Source organism: Calidris pugnax, unplaced genomic scaffold, assembly GCF_001431845.1.
Source record: "Calidris pugnax isolate Ruff unplaced genomic scaffold, ASM143184v1 scaffold125, whole genome shotgun sequence".
NCBI lineage: Eukaryota > Metazoa > Chordata > Aves > Charadriiformes > Scolopacidae > Calidris > Calidris pugnax.
This window is the reverse complement of record NW_015090906.1, coordinates 4131393-4150337: the sequence shown is the minus strand read 5'-3', so window position 1 is coordinate 4150337 and position 18945 is coordinate 4131393. Positions and strand designations below refer to the sequence as shown.

The window sequence follows — 18945 nt, the reverse complement described above, 5'->3', positions numbered from 1 at the left end:
AAGGTTATAACAATTTAGAAATAAGTAAGAATTGCTATATTTCAAGTGGTAACTTTGGAAACATTTGTAAAATACCTGTATCACCAGAAATAGCATCCACTAACAAAACACCTTTTAAACACAATTGTTAATATCAGATATATCTGAAACCATTCCCTGTCACCCTACAGAAAACACTCCAAAACTTCTTCCAAAACTTCAGAGTTTCAGTGCTCAATTTTAACTATGTGTTTACGTGAGTGGGTTGTTACAGAGCTGTGCTGAGGAGCCTTCTCAGGTTATTTTGTGAAAGGGAAAGGGAAATGGCATTTCAAAATTGTAAAAATTATATTTTAGTGGAGCAAAAATACAGTATTTCAAGTTTTCATTCAACTTAAAAGTGTGAATAACTGGTGGCAAAGCTGAAGCGAGGCCAGTAGAGAAAAACTGGTTCGTTTTCCTGGAAGAAATATGGACATGCCAGCAAAATGTCTCAAATTAGAGAGATCTAAACCAACCTAATCAACCACAGAGTTACTCATTTAGGCCTCAGAAACATCTTTGCATGGCTCTGCACGCAAATACATTAGCTCAGCTTCTCAGTACATCAACTCCATGTGGTTTCTTTGCATTGCTTCTGCATGTCTTTGAGGTATTGCTTTTAAATATGCAGTGAAATTGCATATCTGGGATGGAGATCTTCTGGGTTTGGTCTTGTGGTACTTAGCTCAGGTTGTAGACGCTCAAGTACAAGGTGAGCTGTGTGAGACACAGCATTTTGCTTGCTCTGTATGAGGCATGAGGAAGTGTCTGCCCTTTTTTCTAGGACTATGGAAACTTCTGTACTTGAATTCAGGGCAAGTCCGTGTTCAACTGAAAAAGATGATCCTTTCCTCCTTTCCCTCCCAAGTGCTTGTTCCCACCCATTCCAAAATACTGATGGAAGAGCTTGTGCATCCAGGCAGATAGATAGATTGGGAAAATGAACCGGATGAGAGATAAGATGGCTTTTTAATGTGAGGTAGTCTTTAGCCAGGTGAATTTCTCAACTGCCAAAATACTGATACCAGCCCAAGTGAAGGAGAAGAAATGGCACTGGGACCACTCACTGAAGCAGAGAGAGTACTAACACCAAGATGGCAGTGTAATCTTGGCTGGTGGGTTAAGTGCATTAAACTGCTCCATGTTTACTGTGGACAACGAGCCTATACATAGGCAGTTATGACCAATAAATAAAGGACAAAAGTTCACACTAACTTTTTTCTCTCCTATAACTTCTTCACACCTCCATGCTCAGAAACTACCACCTTGTTTACATCCAGAACAGGCTGGGTGACTCAGGAAGAGATACTGTTGAATAATACTGCATGTCTCACTAATACTGATCTGTGAATGTAAGAGATATTCTGTAATTAATCTTTTAGAAACAGGCAATTAATACTCCGAAGACTATAATTTATATAGCTTCTGTCAACTTTATCATCCAGATCAGAGGATAAAAGATAGTGGTTGTAAGGATCTGAGAAGGAAACAGCCCACAAATCTTCACTGCAAGCTCAGCAGTGGGAAACTAACATTAAATTTCTCATCAATCTTGGGGGACCTGCTTGGACCAGTGTGGTTATCACCCCGTGCATTCCTCCAGAGACACAAACATCAAAAGAGGTGTGGACCCTCGTTGTCCCACTAAGGCTAAAGGAAGCCTACATGGGTGTTTCTGCGAGCATGTCAGTGTCCATCATTGCATCTGGTCCAGTCAGTGGAGATGTACAAGCAGATATGCAGGTGTGACTTGAACAAGATGCCTCTACATAGGTATTTAACATGATCTGAGAGACCCTAAAATGCCACTTCTAGTTGCTGCTCCAAGAAGGTGTGACTTTTCTTTGGATTTGTCATCCGCTTCATGTCTTAGATACCCTGGTGTGATCAGTAGCTCCAGGCATGGCTGGAGTTGGGTGAGACACCCTCTGCCCAAGCACCTGAAAACTAAATACCACTTATCCACCCTTATATCATGGAATCGCACTTCCTGGCTGTGTCCTTAGTGGCTACAGATTGCCTGGTTTCCCCAGACTTCCCTGTTCTCAGCTCATACAAAACAAGCCTGATCTGACTCTTCTCTAGAGTCAAAAAGGAAGAGACTTCTCAAGAAAATGCACAATGCTGGATCCTAAAGCCCATTTGTCTATGGTCCCATCAGCCAGACTTTCTGTTGCCTGCTCTTTTCTGCTCATGATTACATCTTAAAACCAGGGCTGTTATCACTTAGTGTGATAACTAAGGGAGGTGCCACCAAGCCTGCACACTGAGATGTCCACTTTGCAAACGAAGATTTTCATTAGTGTTGAGTCTGCAGTGTAAGACAGTGTTTAGGAAATCCTTTTTACCATTTCTTCCCCTCATTGCATTCTCTGAAATGTCATCAAACTTCATCATTATTTCAAAATTTAAAGGCCCTTTCTTTCCACTTCTGAAAATTCGGCAAAGTATCCACTGGATTATCTAGACCAAGCCTGTCTTCACATGCCTGTCAATAATACTAATATATGAAAAAACACAGCAGATGCTTCCTTGTCTCATGTCTCTAATGCTTTATCAGTAAAAATTAAAGATAGATTTATCTGAAATAAGTTACAATTCAGAATGTCTTTTCCTATTCTACATTAAGGGACTCATCTTCAAAGCAATCTGCACAAATCCCATTAACAACAATAACAGAATTTGTGCGAGTAACTCCCCAAACACCACTTTGAACATTAAGCCCTTTACTTAATTCAATATCAGATAAAAAACGATCTAAGGAAATGCAAAGACTTGATATTCTGGCTTGTGTTTCACAATGGGCTGGAGACTTTCACACAAAGAGACACACACACGCACATAGACACTGCAGCTTAACAATTGTAAATGGAAACAAAAAGCTGCTTCTTATTAAAGGAATTAAAAAGAAAAAAAAAAAGGGAGGGGGGAGAGAAAAAGGCCCTAAGAAGCAACTTCAAAATGCCTATCCAATAGCAGCTCCACTCCCAGAGGAGAAATAAAACTTTTAAACACATTTCTGAGCATGTTGTATTGGGTTTCAGAGGAATCATGGAAGAAAACAATATCCCTAACACTGGATGCATCATTCAGCAGTCTGCAGTTAAATTTCCAGCCTCTTCTCCACTTTCCATCTCTTCTTCCCATACTTCTGTCCATCCTTTTGCCCATCCCATCAGGCATCCTGGATGGCCCCAGCTCCTTTTAAAGTTGAAGGAAATAATGTTTTCACTAGATATGGACCAGACCCCTCCATCACATGCATCCCAAGCTCTGGTCATTGCTGCATCTGTACCTCTTGGTGAGGACCCTTTTTGAGATCTGTGGACACAATCTTTTCCTCCACCCACCTCGTTGCCAACAAATAATTGGGCCTAGACCAGTTCCTTTCTGCCCTGCCCTCCTACAGCCACAGCGTCCTCTTACAGAAGTTCAGATTTTATCCAGAAATGCCATGACCAAGAACCATCCCAACTGCTTTCTTAGGGTCACAGTGTTCCAAGCCACTGAAAGGAGAGGAAAGGTTTTAAATTGGATTTTGAGGTGCACTGGAGACCCCAAAGCAGAGGAAATGGGTAAAAGGGTTCCCAATTTTGCACTGCTATGCCGCATGAAGGGCAAAAATATCCTGGTTTGCCTCAGTGGTTAATGTGCTGAGAGAGGGCAACAGCACTTTGCCACTGGAAAGAGGTGTATGAATTTATTCCAAGTTCTTCCAATATCTTCCAGGTGGAAGATATTACTTTATATATTACTTGTAATAACATGGTCTAAAAATTAAGTCAAGCTCCAAGGCACCAGCAGTTGTAGATACTGGACAAGCACAGAACAAAATGAAGAATTTTCCCCCAAAGAGACAATACTTCAGGACTTTAATTCAGCCTAACGTAGGTTCCTTTGAGGCATTTATACTAGAGGCAGAACAGACTTCAGGTGGTGAGCAGGTTCCCAGCTCTTATCACCTTTTGTGCTTGTCTCTTACTATCTTTATGAAAGAACATGAAAATGAGATTCCAAAGACCTGGCACCCAGAAGCAGGGCATTGAGTGATTGTAATTGGAGACTTGTTGGGGGCCCTCCTTGGCCAGGTAAACTCCTGCTGTGGAGGCTATAAAGTATAAAGCTGCATTGGTAAAATACAATTCAGGTCAACCATCCATCCAGGAGCTTGGCAAAGCTTGCAGAATTCTTGCGCAAACTCAAGCTTAAAGATTTACAGTTTGGATGTTCGAGAGTCTTTCCAACTATGAATAAAAGTGAACTTCAGAGTAGTGATTGCATTTTGATGTGGTAATCTCCCTCAGCACACTCTTCCCTAGAGACATCTGTGATCTCACTTTAAACCAGGGGGAAGGAGGTTCCTGACTGCTGAAAAGTCTCCAGGTCCCAGTGACAAGTCCCTGAAAGTGATAATAACACTTTCCTGCCCTGGAAAGATCCTCGCCTCTTGCTATGTCTCATCACGAGAGATTGCAAATTGCCTTGGCAGGGAATATCTCCTGATATTCTGCAAACATGTGAGGGAGGTTTACAGAGACAAGTTTTTCCTTCTATACATCCAGCTGATACACACAAAAAAGATAGGCTCTCGAACACGTAGGCACAGTTCACATCTGAAATAGCAGCAGCAAATCTCAGACTAAGCACACACCAACAGTAGTTGCTCCAAATTTACCTTAGTTGTGTCAATTACCAGGAAAATTTCATAGAAATGGATGGATGCTGTGTAGGTCATGTCAGCAAGAGTCCTATGTTGTCTACAAAAGCCCCAGAGAGATACAGTTGTTGTAGAGGGTAAAGAGCTTTTGCGTGTGACTAAGAGCCACAGGTGCACTCAGAGTGCAAAAGTGAAGCTGATTTGGGGAAATTTGTTCAAGTGGTACCTACACATTCAAATATGAGAAAGCTTCACTTTCTTATTTAAGTAAAGTTAGGAAACTTATGTCTGTTCTTAAGCTTTGTGGTGATTGGAGTCAGGGCCCCTGGTGTTGGGTTTGGACCTGCTTGCTTCTTCCTTTCCTCTACTTTTCTCCCTTTTGCTCTGTGCAGACTCTGGATATACATGAAAAATTTACATTGATTCTAACGGAGATTGTTTAGGTTTACATGTGTTAACAAAAAGAAGGTCTTAAAGCTCTGTTTGGGGCAGAGAATAAAAGATTGCTGTTAATCCTGTGCTGAGTCAGGAAAGCGGTTGATGTCTTCTCCTGGGAATAAACAGTGGGTACCAGAGAGCCACGACCTTGGAAATCCCACCTAGAGCACGATTACTAAGAGCTAACAGCTCCTTCAGGAGCTAAGGGCTCTTCCTAGCTCTCTGCCTAGCAAGTGGGAATTGTCTGCTAAAAGAGACTGTACTATTATGCCTGGAAGAGATGCATGCTTCAGCATTCCCATCCCATGTCCATCATAGGTATTGCATTCCCTAAAATGACATGATGGAGTGTCCAACTGGTTCAGAAGCACTGGAGCTTGAATGCCAATGAAGCCCATCTACTCTTCTTCAAGGCTAACAGCTCTTGCTCAATGCACCTTTAAGCATGGCTGGGCAAACCCTACTATTTAGTCCTTGCAGCTTTGGGTTCTGACCTTCTGCTTCAGCCAGCACAGCTTGGGGTTGCCTGGGCACAAGCTGGGAGCACTGCATTACGAAGCTTTATTTCCAGACATACATTATCCATAAACACAAACACAACGATGGCAGGGAAGTTGAGAGTAGTACCATCATCTGCTGTAACCTGCAGATCCCATGCTCTACCTCCCCAACTAAGGACTCATGGTGGAAACTATTATCACAGCTTGTCACTTGAAATCTAATCCATCTTAACTGTAAATTTTCTGCTTTCACATTTATTAATTGCTACATTAATCACTAGTCATATTGAGCTTTTCAAAACAAAATGGCTATTCAATGCCAACATCAGCTCTGTGGTTTTGCCTGAGAATATTACACTTCATCATCCAAATGCCATCACTTTTTTTTTTTTTAATGTGCTGTACAAGTGCTGGGGAATCGCTTGTTGCTGGAGGTCTTATTTTGACACCCATCCGAAGGTCAGGTTAAACAAATGCCAAATCGGACTAAGATTTGTCTAATTGGTCCTGCCTTGTAGAGGGGAAACAGGCAGGCTGACACCTCAAGGTGTCCTGCAGCACTATTTTTCTCTGGGTTTAAGATTTTATGACTTATTAGAGAAGACAGTGTAATTACAACTTCAGCTGAGACACAGTTATAAAATCAGCTTATGTAATTGAGTACAGACACTATAGGAAGAGCTGCATCGTTCTTAAGTAAATGTTGTAGCACTAGAGGGACTTTAAGAATCATTAAATTTCACTGAAAGGCAAGAATCTTGAAATTAAAAAAGCAATAATGCTAACAAAAGTAGCAGTAACAGCAACAACATAGTTATTAAAAGCAATTATTTGTCTTGAAAGTCTGTCTAAAAACCCTAGGAGTTAAATATAACTACTTACGTTTTCTGTTCATTCTGTATGCAGAAAAAAAAAAGAAAAAGATGGTATTTCCTCAGAGACCTAAAAATCCAACTTTATTTTTGTAGGTGTGGTTTTTTATGGGGCAGTTGACAACATGTTGATGCTCATACTGCTGCTTAGGTGAGTGCTTGATTGTACCCACAAATCAGGTGAAGTATCCAGAAATCTTTCCCAAATTAATTGGGCATGAAAAACTGCAACACTAAAAATGAAGGCATCTTCAAAATCTTGGCCTATGATGTCAGAAACAAGGCTGGTAGATCTTTTTTCCCTAAGGAAATGATATACGGCAAGTATATTTCATGTGTTGGTCATTAATTTCAAGGAGCTCAGTTGGAATATCTTGCCAGCGTTTTACTAAAATCACTTGGCATTACATTCTTCAAGAATTAGCTCTTTGCAGAGCTCTGAGCATGTCTTCCCTGAGCTGGGGCAGAAATTTAAAAACCAGTGTCTGACCTTTGCATTACTTTTAAATGACTATGTAATAAGCTGCAAGGAGATACATGGATTTATTTTCACCTCTGGATTCTGAAGAATACCATAAACCATTCAAGCTTTTGCTCTTTTAGTTTTATGTCGCCATCAGACTTAGCTCAGAATTATTTCCCTGTATAAATCCTTCCCTTTCTCCACATCACCTTTCAGTGAGGACGTCTGTGGTCTAGCAAGCAATACGTCAACACACATCACTATCCATCTCCCTGATGCTTTATTTTTAAGGCTGTTTGGACAGGTCACTTCTCTGGCCATTGTCATTTTTGTCCTTCCCAAAGCACAGGCTGTGTTTACCGTGTCACAATGAGTAACACAGAAGGATTTCCAACCAAAAACTTTGTTAACATTGTAAAAAAAGTAATATTTCCACTGGTTTGATCCTTTTGTAAATCACCCTAAACCCACTTGCTAACCTGTGGGTGTATTTTTGTCTGCTAAATAGCAGCCAGTCTTGATGAACTAAAAGAAACAGTGGGCCATGGAAGGAGCAATTTTGGTTTTCTCCTTTAGTGGTACCTACAAGAAATATCTGAATGGTATCAGAGTTCTTGTTAGCTCATTCCATAAACTCTGTTCTCACTCTGTCCCATGCCCACAGCAGTGCATGCAATACTGCTGTCTCGGGGTGTGCATTACCCCACTTTCCCTGGGGCAGAGAGGATGGGTGATGAGAGCAATGGCAAACGCCTGGTAGTCAAGCTAGCCCAAGAAATAGAGACTTGATAGAATAGAAACGGTTTTAAATTGGAAGAAAAAAGATTCAGATTAGATCTCAGGAAGAAATTTTTTACTATGAGGGTGGTGAGACACTGGAACAGGTTGCCCAGGGAAGCTGTGGATGCCCCATCCCTGGAGGTGTTCAAGGCTGGGCTGGATGGGGCCTTGAGCAACCTGGTCTGGTGGGAGGTGTCCCTGCCCATGGCAGGGGGGTTGGAACTGGATGATCTTTGAGGTCCCTTCCAACCCAAACCATTCTATGATTCTGTGATTCTATGAGTTTCTGGGCAGGACTCAGGATGCTGTTCAGAGGCCTCCCTCCATGTCCAACGGCTGTTCTGCAGCACGGGAAGTTTTATTCACTGTGTTTTGGCTCCATGTGGTGTGGCCCTGCTGTAATTCTTGTCCTGCCACTGTCAGCTCCTCTCTCTCTACATCCTTCCTTGCCTGTTGATCATTGTGTTACCTTCATCCCTGTCCTTCACCCCTGTTCACTGTCCTAGAAGGTCCTCAGATGTTCTTGTGTCCATTCACTCACCACCTTTCTTATTTATGTTCTGTCACACCACTCCGAGGAAAAACTTGCAGTCACATAAACCAAAATCCTACAAACTGAGGCTCTAGCTTGGCACCTATGGAGGGTTGAGCCAGGGAGGCTGTGTTGCACCTACCTGGAGGTTTGGTGGCTCAGTGAGGAGAGGAGTGTGATCCAGACAGCTCTGGCACATTCATTAGGGCTGGGGTATGGAACACACAGAGTACATAGACAAGGAGACAAACCTCTGCTTGGACAGGAGCCTGCATTGCCTGGAAGTCATGCTGTTGTATGTGCATGGTGCTCTAACAGATGCAACCACAGCTGATTTCTATCTACACCCATCCACATAGACTGGCTACTGGCTCAGGTTCACTCACTCTTAGTATTAACCTAAACGAAGGAGTTCACCTTTTCTAGATATCCTCCAAAGGTGCCGAAGAAAGGCAGGTCCCTAGGGTGATTCAACTTGGCCAACCTAAATCTCATTGCAGGTGCTTCCCTCTAGGGATAAAAAGGGAGCCTCCAGAGGTGCCTCTGCAAGTGTCTAACACCAAAACGGACAAATCCAGACCAGCCTGTCCGAGAAGACATGTGAGGTCACTCAAGATGGAGCTAAATTGGTATTAGCAGTGAAGCCAGGCAGATGGCTTTCTCACCTCACTTCCTCTGGGATCAACAACTACATCAAAACACAACTCGCAACTTTTGCCTAGACAAATAAGAAATTACCCTGGAGAGAAAAATGATTTATTGTTACTTTATTAACAACGTGGCTTACAACTGTTTCAAGTAAAAAGGGGATTTATTTCATTTTGAATAAAAATTAAAATATAACTCTGAATATAGATTTTCACTTATTTACATGAAAACATATATACAGAATAGAATCTTACAGCAAACTAACAACATGCCCTTTGCCCTGTGAACTTTAAAAAGTAAAAACACCAGCATTGATTGATTTATATGTATATATATACACATATATATACACATACATATACACACACACATATATATACATATATATATACACATATATTTGTAACACACCAAAGGGATTATATACACAAAGTTTGAATCAAATCTTCAGTACAAACTGGAATGCAAAATAATTCAAAGGCTTCCAACGTGCATCACCACGAATGGACCATAACTGCTGGATGTGGAGATAATTTTTGTTGTTCCATAAGAGACAGGAGGATTTAAGCACTTGTATTGTCCTACCATGGCACATGAGAAGCCTCAACTCCCTTCAAAGCCTGCAATTGAGACTTTTGTTGCTGTTGGATCATGCTGCAGCAAATGCCTGGCTGTACTGGACATCCCTGCTGTGTCCATGGAATTGTCATGGCACCACTCTGCAGGTGAGTGTCCTCTAGCAAGCAGGTCCCTGAAGGTGAAGGCTGCTGGAATAACTAAACATTTCGGCACATCCTGACCGAGTTTGGTGGAATAGGGACTGGGAAATACAACACATACATTTATAAGTAGATAAAACGTCCAGAATCTCCAATGAGATGAGAACAGCAGCAGGTCCCTGAAGGTGAAGGCTGCTGGAATTACTAAACGTTTCAGCACATCCTGACCAAGTTTGGTGGAATAGGGATTGGGAAATACAACGCGTACATTTATAAGTAGATAAAACGTCCAGAATCTCCAATGAGATGAGAACAGCAATGAGCAAGTGGGCTGACTTGGGAATGATTGTTCTCATCCTGTCACAGCGTAACACAGTGTTTTGTAGACCCACAACCTGAACTCAGGGCAATGTCATCTATTTCTATAGGACAGAGCTCCAGTTTCAGCCCCTGACATTTCCTGTGGAGGTCTGAAAGGTGCAAGAGGAGATTCTTGAGCCCCCAAGCCCAAAAGAGACAGGGTACAAGGCAGGAAAAAAGTACAAGGAAGAAAAACTGATTTTTCCCTACTACCCAGCCAAGGAGCCTAGAGCCACCTAAGCCAAATTCCTGTATCTCCACCAGGGAAATAAAATATGAACCTGCCAGAATTGTAGCTCTGAGTGTATTGCCAGCTTCTTTCCTCCCTCTCATCTGGACCCAGTTAGGACTCAAAGCATCTCTGCTATGAACAAGACTCAAAGAAGCCTTCAGGAATGATGCTCATGGACGGTAGCTGGCACTTAGGGACATGGTTTACTGGTGTACTTGGCAGTGTTAGGTTTACTGGTGGACTCAAAGTCCTTAAAGGTCTTTTCCAACCTAAATGATTTTGTGATTCTATGTTTCCCTGTTGTGAGAGGTCCCTCTCCACAAAAATAACTCAAGTACAGAACTCCAACCTCTCTCCTTCCCCAAAATCTTCTTTTCCCTCTCCCACGTGGGACACGTCTGTCCCTTGACAGACATGAAAACCAGGAATATCTATGAGGAGGTAGCCACATGGCAATTGAACTGCTGTGTTAGGCTACTTGGGCTATGTGATCTATCCAGCAACAGCATCACTGGAAACATTTGTCCCTCCACAGTGAGCCGTGGGGAGCGTCTATCCTCCAGGTTGCATGGATAACTTCTTCAACAAGGTGAGAGAGAGACAAGATCTTCTTGTCTCACCTGACCTATCTGCTTGTCAACAAAACACCTCTGTGCTCATCTGTAGTGTGATAATGGATAAAAACTGTATTTTGCTCATGACATTACAGAGGTTGGAGTTTTAAACCATGAGAAAATGAGATATTTTTCAAGGTAAGAATTCACACAAAAGACTGAAACAAGAGAAAGTCTATGAGTATGTCTCACCGTCCTAAAACTATGTCCCATGTTGGTTTTGTACAGTTCACATGCCTTCTGCAAGAGAATTCCAGAGCATGGCACTAAGCCGTTGCAAAAACACTCCCCTTCTGCAGGAAGGTTGACATTTAAAGGATTACTGGGCTGTAAAACTCTCATCTTTGATGACTGGCTCATATTCTAAATCCAGCCATTAAGATCATTTGCACTTCTTGATGGAGTATTGTACCAAAGAATAAATGAGAACATTAAATGCTTCTGCTCCTTTACTGGGAGTTCATGAGCACCTCAGGACACGAGCCCTCTCTTGTTAAGTCTGGCAGATTTCAGCTGGATTTCTGCCTGCGAGGAGAAGGAGGGGTTTACATTTTATGTTAATTAACTGCACACTTTTGGACTTCTAAGCGAACGAATCTGGTGAAGACCTGGTCCCACAACCCACAAATCTGTGAGGGGCCTTTCACTAACTTCAGTTACTTCTGGATCAAATCCTGAGTAACAGATTCCCTTAGTTATGGGTCAGCTGATGCGAAGAAGAGTAATAATGAGGGGAAAGTATACATACACTAACATTTTGAAAGAGTTTTTGCATAAATAGACTGTATAGAACTTACCCAAAACTCACATGATTGGGGGTAGGAGGAGGGAGAAGTATTTGTTGAGTATATCATCTGAGTTAAAAATCTACAGACACAAGAGAAAAAATAAAATCCTAATGCTTAAGACGTTGCTGATTACAGAAAAAAAATTTCTGGAGTAGGGAATCAGCTTTGTAATCCTAAGCAATGGAAAATACAGCGTGACATATTTTAGCACCAAAATGGAGCCCTTGAGACTATATTTATCCACATGTAATAAAGCTGGTTTTAATGGTGTTCAGTTGCAGCATGTTCTTCTCTTTTGGCACTTGAACTTGGAAATGTGAGGAACAGTCTGAGTTCATAGTTTTCAGACACACTGCACCAGAAAAGCAAAAAGTATTTGAAGCGCCCTGCTTCTAAAACACTGAGATGGCACTGCAGCTCTGCCAAATTCAATTTTGTGCCCTCAAAAGACCAAGGCAGGCTTTTCAGGTGACTAAATGTTGATTATGGCAGCCCAACAGTGTCTGGTTTGCCTTCAAAGAGCTAAGATGGCGTTTGCTCCACACCACATGACTGGGGCCTGCAAAAGGTTGAAGGTTAAAGCCAAGGAATGGTGACTTTCCAGTTTAAGGCAAATTAGAAAATTACCCAGAGTGAAATATTAATGGATTTTAGATATCTAACTTACAGAGAAACTTTGTAAACCCTAGCAGACTTTCAAATACCTCTGATAGTGTGGGTCAGGCCATCTCAGCTAGGACATGCCTCTGCTAGATGCTTCACTAAGGACAGGGTGTGTAACTATTTGTCCTGATTTCAGTGGTTACTGAGGGCACACAGCATTTCTAGGAGATTTTCTGAACCCTGCAGGACCAAATTATCAAGGGCTATTGCATATAGTTAATGTGGTGGAGCTGGAGTCCCTGAAATCCTTCTCAGAGCTGAGAGGCCATCACTCCTCTGAGAGGTAGAAAAAGCCAGGGTTTGGTCATCCTGGCATTGAGAAAAAAGACAGGAGTGTGGATGGGAATGTGGTTTTGACCTGGACAGGGGAGAAGAGTTCTGAAACCAAAGAGAGCATTTTTCTTCAAGGTGGGAGAGGAGTATCCATGACAGCAGGAGGAAGGCAGGACAACCAGCCAGGGAACCATGGACATTCCCATCAGTTAATGCTTTAATCCAAAGGGTTTGGTCATCCTGGCATTGAGAAAAAAGACAGGAGTGTGGATGGGAATGTGGTTTTGACCTGGACAGGGGAGAAGAGTTCTGAAACCAAAGAGAGCATTTTTCTTCAAGGTGGGAGAGGAGTATCCATGACAGCAGGAGGAAGGCAGGACAACCAGCCAGGGAACCATGGACATTCCCATCAGTTAATGCTTTAATCCTATTTCAGAGACTGGTACTTTGGGGCTGAAGACTGGGAATTGGCTGATCCTGTCAAGGTAAGTGCTGAGGGAATTGGGAAGGGAGCGGGGACCTGCCCATGGATCTGTTCAACCAGACTGAGTGCAAGCTCAAAAGGAGCCAGTGCAGATGAAGATGGGCAGGTACCAGGCACTCTTCAATCCCCTAATTTTGCTCCAGAAATGCCCATATTTGGTCCTATGCCTGAATGAATAGAGGCCAATAAAAGATGCCTGCACACCCTTCTTGTAGGACCAAAGTGATATGCGTGAATGTGTCGAAGTTCAGCATCCACCAGCCCAAAAGCAACAGCAGGGTTGCTCCTCAGCCCTTGGTAATGGTCTTGGAGAATCACGAGTTCAGCACTTCGCAGTGGTGGCATTTTGTAGCTGATAACACAACAAACTTCAGGCCTGGATGCCAAATTTATAACAGGCAGGGGAGAAGATGTGGCTTCACCAGTATCATCAGTGTATCTATGAAGTTGCACCAGCTCTGAATTTAACTCAGAACCGCATCTGGACCAAAAAAACCTTCCAGTGGCTTATACTTCTACATTGCAAAGTAAAGTGATGTTTTACGCTAACAAGATCAGGTTTCCAGCATCTCCTTTGAAGCACATTACTCCAAAGCTTTGCTAATGTTTCCAGCATTGAAATTAAATCCAGGCAAGAGTAAGTAGTTCCTTCTGATCTCTGTAAGTGAAAATCTAAGCACACTGTCCAGTTAAACTACGCACGGTTCATTTTCCACTTGCTTAAGGAATTTTCTAAGAAGTTCAGCTCCAGCTTTTCTGGAGCACAGTCAGTGCAACAGATAACAGTAGCCCAATCCCCTATTTCTTCCCAACCCGCAGACTAAAAGAAATAATAAAGCATTTACTACCCAAAGTAATTTTAGGATAAAAATTTCAGGTTATCATCTTCTCCAAAAGGACAGAGAGTGATAAACGAGACAACACTGAAGAACAATAAATTGAAAGACAAATAGTGAGGAGAGAGAGAAACCTGAGGAAATAAAAGAGCCGGCGCAAGCTAAAATTAAAACTCTTTTTTTGTTGTTGTTTAATAGGTGAGTTTAAATATGATTTAACTTCCCTGAACAATCAGTAAAGACTCCCATGTGCTGGGCTCAACGCTTCACCCATCCCCTGCTTAGCCAACATCAGAGATGGTCACCCTCAGAGTCTATGGCTGTCTGCTCCCCGACCGTGCCTCCATGAGTAGTTAGCTGCCATAGGAATATCTACAGTTACAAAGTTGATGGAGAAAACAATGATGTTTTTGCAATGTGTCCCAGAAAGTGTTAAATGTCTCTGACAAATTTAAGTGGCCAGGAACTCCAAAAACATCAGAGCACCAAAGGATGCTTCAGAAGAAGGTGGCTGTGGTAAGCAAAGGATCAGTGCTGGGAGGTTTATCAAACAGCTATTCTGCTTCCCTTCCTTGAAATGTCCTCGTACGCCCGTTCTCCTGACAGCAGTCTTTTGGGAGCTTTCTCCTGCTGACAGATGTTACATCAGCCACTGGAGGGCTGAAGCAAGGAGGAGCTGGGAGAAGCACCCTTCCTGCTTTTCTTATTTTTCTGGGCACAATCCTTTTGTCTTCAGAGATGAAACAAGGAGCAACGTTTCTGGGGATCCTCAGAGGGATCGAAAGTTGTTATCAAACCAGTTGCATGGACACAGTCCACTGCTATTGTCAGTAGGAAATTCAGTCTAAAAACCAGTTTTTGAATGTCTGCACCACTACTGCACCCTATTCCTGGATTTCCGAGAAACAAAAGATCATTTGATGCAGAGGACGCTACTTTTCCCTTCAGTTGATTATAACTTGAACAAGTTCTTCGGTACAAGACGACAGCTGAGAACGGATCCAGTCCTGCTGATCTCCCACGTGAGAAAATTTTTGATGAAGTCTCAGGAGATGGCAGGTTCTGGCCCAGCCTGCAGTGGTTGCTCCCATCACATTCCTCAGTGGCAAATCAGGAAACTCACTGCAAGAGAGACTAGAAAGTCCCCAGTGACACATGGCAAACGGAGTCAGTACTTCTTCCCTAACACATGCTCTAAGGTGGATTCAGATGTAGTTCAGAATATTTATTTCTGAGGCTTTCTTTCTGTAATCCAAAGAAGTTAAGGAGGAAATCGATGAAGGAGAAAGCAGCAGCTACAGCCTGGTGTTGGCCAGTAGGTTTTTCTGAGCACACCGTGGTCAGTGGGACTAGCTGACCCATATGGCAAGTGCTTGAGGTGGGGGGTTATCTGGCCATAAGCACTGCCTTCTGATTTAGGGCTAGAAATGACACTTCTTTTTCAAGATGTCTTCACTGAGTGGGCTTTGGCATCACAGCACTGTAACGGAGCTGTGTACAATTTCCAAGCTTGGTTCCCCGAGGCCAGGAAACAGGCACCTGTTTATAGTTTGAGAACAAAAGCCTCCTGAAATCAGTGGTTTCCTATGAAATCAGGATAAAACTCAGCACGAACCACCCAAATCATTTTTTGAGGGAAGGATTCACTTGCACCTTAAAGTCAGAACAAAATTCAGACTTGGCCCCAGTATGGTTCTTGCTTTTGGGAGAATTTTACGTCACTGTGATGCCACTGATCCCTGCCAAGTTACAGCAAATTCAGGCTCAACATGTGGGACTAACGGGGTCATACATCCCTGCTAAGTAAATGGGAAATATTTCTCGTATTAACACAACAGAGGGAAACCCAAGGCGACCAACCCATTTCTTCACCCTCCCCGGTGCTTACTCTGCTTGGCATGAAGCAAGCCCCCAGTTTCACTGGTCATCGGGACACTATGGGGGCTTTATATAGACTGAGTTGGGCTGGATCCTCAGCTGGTCTAAAGCACCATGGTGTATGGTGCCTGAAAACATTGATGCTTTTTATTCCCACTTAGCAACCAGATTCATGAAGGTGCAAATGAAACCAGCACTCCTTCAACAGTCTCATCATTAAATCCGAATAACCTTTTTTTCACCCCACGGGGCTCAAAGTCAGGCCTTTAAAGTGACTCGGAATTAAGAGGATGGGCTTGACTATGAAAGCTTTCATGCATTCGTGTTCCTTCACAAGAATGCAGCACTGTACAGATCCCATCACAGAGATGTTCAGCTCGTTGTGCACAGCCAGTGCACCTCAGGATGTGCTTCTGTGCACTCGGTCTTGTTGCACCCCTGTCAGTTCGCTGCAGCTTTGTCTGACACCGTGGGTCGAGTCCTCTTTTACAAATCAGTAAAACAAACAGCATTATGACTGGCACAACACTTTTTCCTTTTGTAAGACTGGAGAGGTGGGAGAAAAAAAAAAGCTCATTGATCCCTAAGACCAAATTTGCAGTAAACCCCAGGCGATGCTACAAAGGATCACTTACATTTCAATATGAAAGAAGTGTGTCAGAAATGGCTAAAAGAATTGTTCGTGTCCAGAAATTAACCTTGACAAACCATCATCATCCAGAAACGTCCCACCCTTCTCCTTGGCAATGCATCTGTCATCCATAACTTTGTTTTAATGAACAACAAACCATCTGATCCATGCTGGCCTTGCACCACTGCGTAACGGGTTGGTGAGGCTCACGGGGAGAGATGCCACCAGTCTTTCACTGTGCTTTACAAGTACAGAAAATGAGTTCAATTTGTTGCTAGTTTTCTGTTGTGGGTTGGTTGTCTTTTTTTTTTTTCCCCTACAGATTAATTCCCAGTGCTTCCAATTCCATGGGTTCTTGGAAAAGAAAAGGGAGAGGGGAGAAAAAACCCCTTGAACAAGGTGAAATGTTAAAAAAGAGAGGGAAGAAGAAGGAGAACGGAAAGAAATGGAGAAGTGCAGTCAGTTGGCATATTGTGCATAGAAAGCAACTTTTACTCGCTCGATCTGGTGACACAGTTTGATGGCTGGGCCAAGCTTCAGCTCCATGCATTCTTGCACTGTGGGCAGTGTCAGCAACAGAAGGGCTTGGCCATCGATGTCCTGGTGAAGAAAAAAGAAAGGGAAAATGGTTTTGGTTTCGGATTCTGGAAGGCAGAAAGCATAACCAGGTCTGGAGAAGCAAGAAGGGCAGTTTGCCCTAAAAATTAAAGGCATGTTTGTCCTCTGATGTTTCTCCCACTCTGATGCTGCCCATCTTCTTCCTATGGGATACCTGATGCTTTTTAAAAAATTGTCTACTGTGTCTTCGTAGGCTCTCACCTTGCTCCCAGATTGGGAAAACCCTCTGGGCTCCTGAAATGCTGGGTAACCTTCTACAGAAACCCTTCAGGGTCCATGGAGATCTGACCAGTCCCATTTTATGACTGAGGAACTGAGGCAAGGGAGAGGCTGCAGAGAGCACACCAGAAGACAGAGGAGGGAGTGGAATGGAGAAACTGATGCTGGTCTCACTGCAAAGGGGTGCCCTTTCCCTATCCCTTTTTGCCCATAATCTTCTCAGCACAGGTTCATGTCTGCCTTGCTCCATGTCGTGTCCCCTGATCCACCCAGGACCTGTCTTGTTCCACATCAGCTGCTGAACAATCAAGACGGACCACCCTGAGCCCTTGCAATCTCTACTGTCCCAGAATCACAGAACGGGGTAGGCTGGAAGGGACCTCTGGAGGTCACATCCTTCCCTCAGGCATATCCATGCATCGCGCTCCAAGAACTAGTACCCCAGACCAAAGTCATTTTATGAGGGATTTCTTTTGGCTTTATAATCCTCTTCTTAAGAGCTCAAGTCCTCCTTATTCTTTAATGGACTGAGAAGCAGATGAGCAGGCTACAAAACTGCTTCTTACCCCTCAGGGAGGATCAGAGCCTAGGTGCAGAAAAAGCACTGTAACTCACAGGCAACAAAAACTCCCCAGGATGGCCATGATTAGGTAGCATTTAACACAAGGAGGATCTGGACACCTTAAGCACTGCTTTGATCAGGACCGTCCACGGCTCAGGCTCTTCCTCCACTGAAGCTTGATGGCACAGCCCATCGCATCAGAGCTTCCTTGCAAATCACAAGGAAAAACTCCACTCATCTGTGTTCGATTAAAGTCCCCATAAAACTCCTTGGCAAAGGACAGACAGGGTTGGCTTTCAAGCCCTGGCATTACTCCAGGCTGATTAACGAATGGTCGGAGCACGCTGCGACACAGTGACTACAGCATCTTGCTATGGAGCGTTCCAGCCTTGCTCTAGACTCAGCTTCTCCCAGCCAAAGCAGCTGCCCTTGGGTGCAGAGCTATTCATGGGGAAGAATCAGAGGTAGTTCAACGTGCAGTTGGCCATATCACTGACTGCCATTGGCTATGGCCTAATTAACCACACTTGCTTCTTTCTAACTATGATTTCTTAGCGCTGCCCTTTACATTCGGCGGTGGCTGTTGCTCATTAGCCAAGTAATGGCTGGTTCTATATAAATTTTACACGTTCACACTGACTTGAGGTGAAAAAACCTTGGCTGGTCCTGCAAACCTATCTGCTTAATGGGGAGATGCTTGGCATCTCTGAAAATTAGGTCATCCAAAGGCCTGACTGCCAGATCTTGAGAGGGATGAAGATGGGAAGGTGTCTACGTAAGTGGAGCCTCTAGATGTTGGTGCCAAAATTCAGGCAGGCAGTTCTAGGTTCAAGCAGCAGTTTTCTGCTTCCCAGGGCAATATTTTAAAACAGGGTGGAACCTGTGTGGTCGGGAAAGACAGCTTGCTAGGTACCAAATAACCACTACCTGTTGGTACACTGAGGTGTGTGACACCAGGATGGTGCTATGGTCCTTGGCATGAACAAGAAAGGTCTAAACCTCCTGCTTGTCACAAGCACTCTGCCTGGGGTGTTTCTGTACTCTGAGGATCTGGCAAGTCTGTGATTCAAATTTTCAAGGATTTCCATGCCTTGCCAAAATTTGTGCTATAGCTTGGCCTGAGGGGACTTAAAGTCTGATCATAATCTCTTTGTCAA

At 43.3% G+C, this 18945-nt stretch overlaps 1 protein-coding gene across 1 annotated transcript in view; it reads right to left on the bottom strand.

Annotated features, from left to right (window-relative positions):
* Positions 1-12794: 12794 nt before the first annotated feature.
* SFMBT2 (Scm-like with four mbt domains 2) overlaps positions 12795-18945 on the bottom strand; it is a 188246-nt gene continuing 182095 nt past the window's right edge. Inside the window, exon 21 of the mRNA XM_014949114.1 lies at positions 12795-16989. Within this exon, the coding sequence (XP_014804600.1) occupies positions 16849-16989 (141 nt within the window). The 3' untranslated portion in view covers positions 12795-16848. The remainder of the gene's footprint in view (positions 16990-18945) is intronic.